The sequence below is a fragment of the Gekko japonicus genome, unplaced genomic scaffold (assembly GCF_001447785.1).
Source record: "Gekko japonicus isolate JY-2015 unplaced genomic scaffold, Gekko_japonicus_V1.1 scaffold1580, whole genome shotgun sequence".
Classification (NCBI taxonomy): Eukaryota; Metazoa; Chordata; class Lepidosauria; order Squamata; family Gekkonidae; genus Gekko; species Gekko japonicus.
Genome location: NW_015173719.1, coordinates 22,692 through 32,861, shown reverse-complemented (window position 1 = coordinate 32,861; position 10,170 = coordinate 22,692). Strand labels below are relative to the sequence as shown.

General features: G+C 46.6%; 1 protein-coding gene across 1 annotated transcript in view; it reads right to left on the bottom strand.

Moving 5' to 3' along the window:
- Positions 1 to 10,170, bottom strand: part of APCDD1L (adenomatosis polyposis coli down-regulated 1-like) — an 18,812-nt gene that overhangs the window by 7,699 nt on the left and 943 nt on the right. Inside the window, exons 2-3 of the mRNA XM_015423352.1 lie at positions 6,881 to 7,055; positions 5,164 to 5,722 (exon numbers count right to left, since the gene is read on the bottom strand). Of these exons, the coding sequence (XP_015278838.1) occupies positions 5,164 to 5,722; positions 6,881 to 7,055 (734 nt within the window). The remainder of the gene's footprint in view (positions 1 to 5,163; positions 5,723 to 6,880; positions 7,056 to 10,170) is intronic.

Below are 10,170 nucleotides of genomic sequence, written 5' to 3'. Positions count from 1 at the left end.
CACGGAACGCTGTTACCTTCCCACTGAAGTGGTACCTATTTATCTACTTGCAATTTCTTGCTTTTGAACTGCTAGGTTGGCAGGAGACTTTAATTATATATATGTATATATATATTTATGTAATTACATAAAAATAACGAGAGCGTGTAAATAGGTTAACTTCCTGAGTATCTCAGTTTTAGGACTTCTTTGGTTTCTTAAAAGTTTCTAGTCCCTACAGTCTTACACTGCTTCTGAACTCTTTGCAAAGCCTGTGATGAAACGGAGAGACTGGCCTTAGGCCTCTCCCAAGGTCTCTGTGCATCCAAGAGGATTTGGGGGGATGGACACAGCCGGTGGCAACCAAAAAGAATGCCTGACTAGCTACTAAGCTCAGTCCAAAAACGTGTGGCCCAAAGGCCCTTGCTCTGTTGCGTGCAGTCACTCGGAAGGTTACGACTGTCAGTGTCTAATTATCTGCAAGCAGTGACGTCATCTGCGGGTAACAAGCTGTGCAAAGCTGTTAGCTGATTAATTACAGTGTCGTCGTGAAGTCAGTGTATTTCAGTGCACCATCGCGTGGTTTTAAATTAATTTTTAGAAAGCATTTATGTTTACCATCTGGTTTTGCTCATATGTATATGGTTTTGGCCCAGGATAACTCAGCTTTATGCCAATCGGAGCATATTTCCCAGAGGTTTGTCATTTGTGTTCTCTTTTTCTAGAATCCCAATTCCGGCAATATTGTACCGGAGGAAAACAGTGTTCCCGACCCCCCCCTTCCTCTTCTGACAAGTGTTTCATTTGCCTTCATTCCAGTTCCCATCTGGTAACAGTCATAAGCATTTTTCCCTGCTGTTGTTTGCTTCTCCTATCTCGCAGTTCAATCGCATTTCTACATTGATTAGTTATGATTTTGATAAAAAAAATACACTCTGGGAAAGAAACCAAGCTGCTGACAAAACCAGAAAAAAGAAACCAAGGCCGGCTGTGTAATCACATTTTGACTGAATGGAAAGTTGAGTTTCTGTATATTCCAGCCCCGCTGATTTCCTCTGGTACGAGTCGTCTGCTGTGGGTTAATGGCTTATTGGATAAACGCTCATTTTCCTTGTTTTTTACATGAACTTGAGAACAACCTTGCACAAACAGAGGCTCTAATAATACTCACTGAGCCAGCCTCCCATGTAAGCCCTTTTAAAATGCAACTTTTCCTGTAGCCCCACCTCCCCGGCACAAAAAAAGGCATATTCCTGTCTTCTCTGGGGATATCAGGAATTGCCGTATCTATAGCCAGATTACTGGGAAAGGTGAATTTGTGCCCTGATAAAATTAGTGAATGTATTCTACTTCAGGCACAATCTGCAATGCTCTGGGAACGGAACTATTTCTGTGACCCAAGATGCTATAGATAGGGTTGCCCAACCTCCAGGTGCTGGCTGGAGATCTCCTGCTATTACGACTGATCTCCAAGAGACACCGATCAGTCCACCTGGAGAAAACAGCCACTTTGGAAAGTGGGCTCTATGGCCTTATACCTCACAGAAGAAGAGAAGAAGAGACTGGATGTATACCCTGCCCTTCACTTGGAGACTCAGAGTGGCTTACAATCTCCTTTCCCTTCCCCTCCCCACAACTGACACGCCATGAGATAGGTGGGGCTGAGAGAGCTCTTCTGAGAACTGCTTGTGAGAGAACAGCTCTGAGAGAACTTGTAACTGACCCAGGGTCACACCAGCAGCTGCATGTGGAGGAGTGGGGAATCAAACCCGGTTCTCCCAGATTAGAGTCTGCGCTCCTAAGCACCACACCACAGCTGGCTCATCACAGAAGTCCCTCCCCTCCCCAAATCCCACCCTCCTCAGCCTCCACCCCCAAAATGTCCAGGTATTCCCCAACCCAGGGCTGGCAAGCCTAACTATAGATGAGCCCTTATTCGTCCCGAAAAACACACATGATATAGTCACAGTCCAATGTTACCAGAATGGAAGCAGCCACTTCTGGAGGCACTTTTGAAAAATCAACAAGTTTCTATGAAAATCGCATCTTTTTATTTAATTTTTAAAGATTCCAGTTAGGGTTGCCAAGTGTGAATTACCTTTTAGCGGGGGAGTCCCAGGCCCTTTCCAGGAGATATTCGGCACATGCGCCGTCATTGCGTTGGGCACGTTGGGGGCAGGACCAGTATCATTTGAGTTTTCCCTCGAATGACAGAGCATCCCCCCAATGTGCCTGATTGTGTCGGCATTTTGGGGGTGGGCTTCCCCCCGGCGGCCCGATCCAGGCCAGCGGGGAACTGACCCAATTAGCGGGGGTTTCCCCACCCCCCCGGGGGGCCTGGCAACCTTAATTCCAGCCCTTGGACTTGATGCAGAATTTTCAAGACAATTTAGAACCTATCAGTTGCTGGAATGCTTCCCTTTCTCCATTTGACTACACAAGTGATCTTAGGGCCAAACTACGCAGAACTCTTTTTTTAACAAGTCAGGTCTGGTTTAATGAGCTGGGTTCAGAACACTGCACATGCAACTCCGAAATGGGGCAAACAACTCCCACCTGTGTGGGAGGCTGTTTTTTTGGCCTAGGGATGACAGACCTCGCAGTGGCACCGGGGGAGGGGGCTTGCTCCCAGGCCCCACCTCTCTGCCACCAATCAGCGGGCTGGGGGGGGGACTTGCTGCAAAGAGAAGGGAGGAACACCCAACGTTTTAGCGACGTGCCTATGTGACTTCAACATGACCTGGAAATGATGTAGGCAAGTCGTGGTGACGCTCTATTTTGGGGCAAAAACTCTCGGGTAGAAGGTAATTCTACCAGAGAGTTTTTGCCCCAAACCCCCAGAGCGTCACCCTGATTTGCCTACATCACTTCTGGGTCACAATGGAAGTCACATGGGCACATCACTCCCCATCCCTTGCCAGCTGCCAAGAGGGACCTGGCAACCCCAAATGGCACAGAGGGAAAGGAAGGAGACCCGACTCTTGTGCCACAGTCCCAAGACAAACTGGGTGCCTGCATGCTTGAAACGACCTCCCCCACCGCTGCTGTGGGGCTGTGCAGAAAGCGAGTCGAAACTCAGACCCAAGTCATTCAGAAACATCTTATGTATCGCGGCCCTTCAAGGCAGAAGCTTGGATCCCAGACTTCCGTCCTGTTGGCAGAAGGCTCTTCTGCTCACGGGAGAGGTGGAGGCCTGTTTTCACTGACTCCTCCCTCGTCTTGCTGCTTCCCACCTTGACCCCCACGATAAAGGCAATTTCAGGGGGCACAGAAGATGGCAGTGGGAGAAGGAGAGGCAGCCAAGTTGCCCTTTCTCTAATGGGGCTCTGCTCACGCCACAAAAGATCCAAGCCTAAAAGCTGCCTATTGGTTTTGCGGGAAGGCTCATACGTATGGCCGAGGTCCCGGTTTCCCCGGAGTCCAAATAGGCTAGCAACATTAACCAGCTTCCTTCATCTATACCTTTTCTTCTTCTTTCTCTGTTAACACACACAAAATAATCTCAGGTGTGTTATCGTGTCAGTCTGGCGATGGAAAGAGCTGTCAAGCAGACCTAGGGTGTCCTCATAGGTTTTTCAAGGCAAGGGAGGAACAGAGGTGGCTTTGCCATTGCCTGCCTCTCTGTAACTTCCTTGATGGTCGCCCATCCAAGTACTAACCGGGGCCAGTTCTGCTTAGCTTCCAAGATCCTGCGAGATTGGGCTCGCTTGAGCCAACCAGCTCAGGGCAGACAAGCAGAGGTGGCTTGCCATCGCCTACCTCTCCATAGCACCCCTGGACTTCACTGGCTTCCAAAATCTGATGAGGCTAGCCTGGGCCATCCATCCCTGTTAAGTCACGAACTTAACAAAGAGTTGGAGAGTGATTCAGCAAGAATGCAGCTTTTATTCTTCAACTCGAACTCACTTTCAACACAGATCAACATTAGTCAGCCAGAACAGCTTTAACATAGCAGCTGCTCTGTATTTAAACATTCCTGGCTAATATAGCCACGCCTACTGTACATTTCACAACCAATGAGGTTGAACCTATAAAGGCCAATCACGAACGTTCCTGCTCAGGGAGCTTCTTCACGGTGATTGGATATTGCTTCCTGGGCTAGTGTTCCTATAGGTTACATTAGGATCCTAGCCCAGGACAAAGCTTAACATGAGATGGCAATGGAATGATTCACGTTACATTCAGTACATGTATTCAAGTCAATTGGAATACACTACAATCCCTATCAACCCAAATAATATGCCAGGGAACCTCCACAGCCAGCTGATTTGTTAGAAGTGTGACTGTGTTTTAACGTTTATTATTTTCAAATTGTTTAATTGTTTTAAAAATGTAACTTTATTTATTGTATGTTTTATGATATCACCCGCCCTGAGCCCGCTCGCGGAACGGGCAGGCTATAGATACAAATGATAAATAAATAAATAAATAAAGACCGATGGTTGGTGTCAGTCGCCAGAAGGATAACTACAAGAAGATCGAGGAAACAACTATAAGAAGAGTGGATTTTGACATCGCAGCCATCGGGAATTGTTGTTATTACCACTTTTTTGAGTTGTATACTTAAATGGTGTTAGAATTGTTTTCATTCAAATCAGTCACGTTTTAATGTAAATTATGTACTGATTTTATGTAAGCCGCCCTGAGCCGGCTTTGGCTGGGAGGGCGGGGTAAAAATCCAATAAATAAATAAATAAACGTCTTGCACGTGATGTGATATGAAATCCCACCTCTATACTCAGACAACTAGATCTTCAGGAAGAAATCTTGATTCTCTCCACTGCACTAGTTTTCTAAGTGCAGGGAGTAATTTCAATTTGCAGTCAAAAACACAATTTGTATTTATATTGGTTGCACTGTTGCAGTATTTCTGTATGTAATACGATTTCCATACTGCTACCCCTCTGTGTCTGTTAACTTCTCTACTCTGACAGCAGCGCTCCAGAGTCACAGGTCAAAGTCGCATCACCTGCTGCTACCTGACCTTTTAAACTGGAGATGCCAGGGACTAAACTTGGGATCTTCTGCATGCAAAGCAGGGTGCTCTACCACTGAGGCACAGTTCTTACAATCTGAGGCTCAGCACTCAGGACTATTAACTGGCAGTAGACTCGATCAGGCGAGTGTAGATGAAAGTTCATCTGTACAAAACAGCAACTCCTTAAATACAAGCTGGGATCTTACCATGGCATTCTGCAGGGGGCGCTGGTATCCTGTTGGCCGATAATGGAGCCTCTCTGACCACTCTGTGTGGATGTCCCCCAGGTACAGCTCCTCCACGTCCCTGCTGCCCTGGTTTTTCTGGAGCAGCAAGGGCTGCTCGTACTTCTCCACCCGTACCAGGCTCAGTTCGTGCATGGCAAATCCCAGACCGGCTGTGCAATCCCGCTCTGCTTTGGCACTCAGAAGCTCATAGAGGGCACCTGGTGTCCATGTCCGCCCAGGTGACAAGAATCCACTGCACTGCTCTCCCGACGTCTGGTTGATACGGGCAACCGTTTCCTGCATGGCCCGTTGGCTGTGGAAGACGATGCCAACTTTGTGAAGGTGGTAGTCGGCTTCCGTAGCACCACGGGTGATCCAGGAGGCCTGGCGGAGCCGGATTTTGCCTTTGATGACTAGGGAGTAGGTGGGGTCCCGGCATGAAGGGTCTCGATAGTAGAACTGATAGGCTTTGAAGAGGCGGTTGGCATAGAATATATAGGAACGGGTGAGGAATTCTGGTCCTGGCCGAACCTCACACCTGGAGACAGGGAGGGAAGTTTTCGTTACAACTAGAAACTTGTAATTTCAACATGGTTTCAACCATGCTGACAGTGTATTGGTAGACATTCAAGCTGAACAGAACAACTGCATTTTCATAACAAACCTCTTCGCTGTTGGAAAACAATACCTGGAAGTGACAGATTCAAAGGGAATGCTTAAAAAAAGTTCAGCAGATTGCCAAATGGGGGGGAAATTGTGGCTTTCATCCACAATCACAATGGGCGGCCATGATCAGGAATCAGGTTATACAAATAAACTGTTGAAATATGAAGCTTACTAGAATGAACTAAATCATCCCGTGTCTTTTGTTTTGCAAAAAAAACACACCCCAATGTAGACATAAATTGGGAGGGGTGACCTTGGGATTCCCCAGTGTAATTTATGTGTTTCCCATCTGCTATAAATAAATGTTTCCACAGCACCTCGAATTCTGAGCTAAAGGAACTCTTTTTCTTGCAAAAAAGAAAATCCAGATTCCATGACTGAATAAATGAAGAGAAGCAATCTGTGTACCCCTTTAACCTTAATTTGGTACAATAAAATTAGTTTAACTATTTGAATTAGTTCTATTACCATTAAAGCGAGGGCCAGTGTGAAACACCCAACTAGAGTGCTGGGTTTAGAGGGACATAGGTCCTTTCCGCACTTGGATCTCATCCCTGGCTTTATCAGAGTTCAACTTGGGACACAATACCTTGCGTTTATCCCTGGTTATAACAGCAACTGTTTATCCCGGGATAAGTTTGGGGTGAAACTGGGGTGACCTCAATGTAATGTGGAAACAAATATGGAATCAGTGCAGGAAGCATGCACAGAAGTTGTTCAGAGGATCGTCTGGTAGAACTTTTGCCTATGTGTCTCGGATCATTCTATCTGGGATTTAGGGCTCAGGGCCACGTTGAAAAGCAGAGATGCAAACTGGCAGATTTCCCCCAGCAGTGGAAGATTCTAGTCTTGAAAGACAGCAAATGCAAGAAGCATCAAAAGATAGAAATGTTTCCCAACCATTGCGGGGCACAGCCAACAGTGACGCCATCTGATGACAACCATTGCGGGGCACAGCCAACAGTGACGATCCGCCTGTGCGCCGTCTGATGAGTTTACACCATCCTTTCCAGTGCTATAAGCCCCTTACCCTGTTGAAATCCAGTGACCTTCCAAGCGGGGAGGCAAAAGAGCTGAAATTCTGGCACCGTCCTGTAGGTGGCGCAGCTGATACTGGCACTGGGGCTCCCACTGTAGCTTTCCTGGGCTGGCCGGCTCCTCCTGAGGTACGGGGACATCCCATAGCTTCTTTCCAGATGTGTAAGCTGGAGAGAGAAACCAGATGTTTTCAAGGCACGGACACAGATGCTCTGGAGCACAGCATCTCAGTCACCAACCACACCTATTTTGTTCTAGCATTTACAAACTGGCAGCCTCCATCTTCCATTTATTCGCCTTTATTTTGCCAAGCACTGTGCAGTCTCCATCGTGTTTCCCTTCACTGCAGCCTTGTGAGGTATGCCACTGTTGTGCCCATTCTACAGATAAATGCCAGAGAGGAAAGAAATTATGTCTGTTTATAATTATGGATCCTTTCTTCTCACACCCGCATAGAAGGCACTAACCCAACATGGGCAAGCTTTTATAAATGGTTTGAAGAATACTACAAATGAACAACTTAGACTTAAAAATTTATTTGGAGACATTTTAGATTAAATCTTCAATACTATGCAGAACATCTACAGAAAAATATATGATGATAAAAACTGATTATTCCAAAGCTGTACAATGTAGTAGGTAATGTAATAGATATAATACGAAGATACTTGTAACCTCGCAACTTATAGGTCTTTTGTGTGTGTGTGTGTGTTAATGGTTTTTTGGTATGTGTCTGTGGTTATTTTATATTGAAAAAAATTTTTTTAAAAGAAGGCACTAACCCAGCCTGTTATAATACCGCATTTGAATGGCTCACCAAAATGCTCTAAATTAAATTCGCCGGCCTCCATTTCCTACAACTACGTTCTATTCACAGGCTGCAATTTTCCAGTGCTCAGCAAGGAACATCCGACCAAGGTTTTTCCCCTTTTGTTTTTCTCATGCAAGCTTAGTTCCAGTTCGAGCATGAAAATCACAGATGTAAGCACACACATGAAGCTGCCTTCTACTGAACCAGACGCTTGGTCCATCAAGGTCAGCACTGTCTACTCAGATGGGCAGTGGCTCTCCAGGGTCTCAGGCTGAGACCTTTCCCATCACTTACTGACTGGTCCTTTTCACTAGCGAGTCCAGGGACTGAGACACAGCCCTTGTTGACTTCCCCCTTTGCTTAACACAAGATCATCTCAGACCGGGCAACTAGGAAACAGTTATGCCCAGATTTTCAAATGGCCCTGGAAGATTTCCAAAATGGCCCCAACCTGGTGGAATCGCTTTGGAAAAAGTGCAGAAAAGGGCAACTCGAATGATAAAAGGGTTGGAACACTTTCCCTATGAGGAAAGGTTAAGGCGCTTAGGGCTCTTTAGCTTGGAGAAATGACGACTGAGGGGTGACATGATCGAGGTTTATAAGATTATGCATGGGAAAGAACAGGTAGAGAAAGAGGTACTTTTCTCCCTTTCTCACAATACAAGAACTCCTGGGCACTCCATGGAATTGCTGAGCCGTCGGGTTAGAACGGATAAAAGGAAGTCCTTCTTCACCCAAAGAGTGATTAACACTTGGAATTCACTGCAACAGGAAGTGGTGGCGGCTACAAGCATGGACGGCTTCAAAAGGGAATTAGATAGGCATATGGAGCAGAGGTCCATCAGTGGCTATTAGCCACAAGGTATAGATAGGGGCAAGTGATGCTCTGTCATCTTGGTGCTTGGGGGGGTCAACAGTGGGAGGGCTTCTAATGTCCTGGCCCCACTGGTGGACCTCCTGAGGGCACCTGGTATTTCTGGCCACTGTGTGACACAGAGTGTTGGACTGGATGGGCCTTTGGCCTGATCCAACATTGGCATCACTTATGTTATGTTCTTATGTTCTAACTCTCTGCCAATTACTACCAGGGCCCTGCGGGATCTTATGCAATCCCGCAGGGCCGGTAAGGCAGAGATGTTCTCCCAGACCTTTGGTTGAGAACAGCAATGGTTTCCATCACAGCTGGCACCCTTTCTGCTCCAGCTGCTTTTCATATCTGTTTTACCTTCCACAGCAGCCAACCAGAGGTCTTAGGAAGCTCACAACTATTATCCCCAGTGGCTTATCCCCAGCATCTGGCTTTCAGATACTCTGCTTTTGAACATGGAGGTTCCAGTTAGTTAACAGCTAATCTTCTACAGGTCTGTCAAATCCTCAGGACCAGGGGGACCCCCAAATCCCTGAGGATGCATTGTTCTAACCAATGCTTCCATTAAGCTGTGAAGTCTTGTGAGCAAAAATTCTACTTTGTGAGCTCCTGGCATTAAAGTTGTGAGCGAGCAATTCGGCTACTGCATAAATTAGTTTGCTCTGGAGCCTTCCTTCCTGAGCTAAGATAAAAATGTGTGAGCTGGAGGCTACAAAAAACTGTGAGCTAGCTCACACTAACTCAGCTTAGAGGGAACACTGGTTCTAACCCTCTTGGGCTTACTGAAGTTGAGATGAGCTTATGACAACTTGAGGCATGCAGAACTCTTCTCCAGGCAGAACGGTTTTGTGTGCAAACTGCCAGCGGTCCAAGAAAGTAACCCAATCGAATGCAGTCGCTCCCATCTCTAGCCGAGATACATTTCAAAATTATCCTCCTCTCTCTCCACAATTTGCCGTTGAGGGGGCAACAGCTAAACTAGGAACACTCCAACGATGGAACATTAAGACTTTCCGGCTACCCTTTTACAAGGACAGTAATTTTGTCACTTACCTCATTTCCCGTAGCTGCGGATGTTACTGGCTCAGGCCCTGGGAGAACACTCAGCCAAACCAAGTCTTTTGCCTGGTTTTCATATCCCTCGTTTAAAAACCACTGATGTGAAGTCGATGGGCTTTTACCAGTGGAAGAGGTACTGCGCTGGTTGCTCTGACACTGTTGCCCAATTGTCTTCCCCTCCAGTGTTCCCTCTAAGCTGAGTTAGTGTGAGCTAGCTCACAGTTTTTTACCCTCCGGCTCACGCATTTTTGTCTCCGCTCAGGAAGGATGGCTCCAGAGAAAACTAATTTATGCAGTAGCCGAATCGCTCGCTCACAGCTTGAATGCCAGCAGCTCACAAAGTAGAATTTTTGCTCACAAGACTCCACAGCTTAGAGGGAGCATTGGTCCCCTCCCTCCCAAATGTTTTGCAGACATCCAGCTTAGGTTTGCAGCCATTAAAGGTAAGCGTCAGCCGCCCAACATGCACACTCCCGGCTTCCCTTTCATTTCAAAAATCCACAAATTAGAATCAACAAGAAAGGGGACTCACGATACTCGCGGG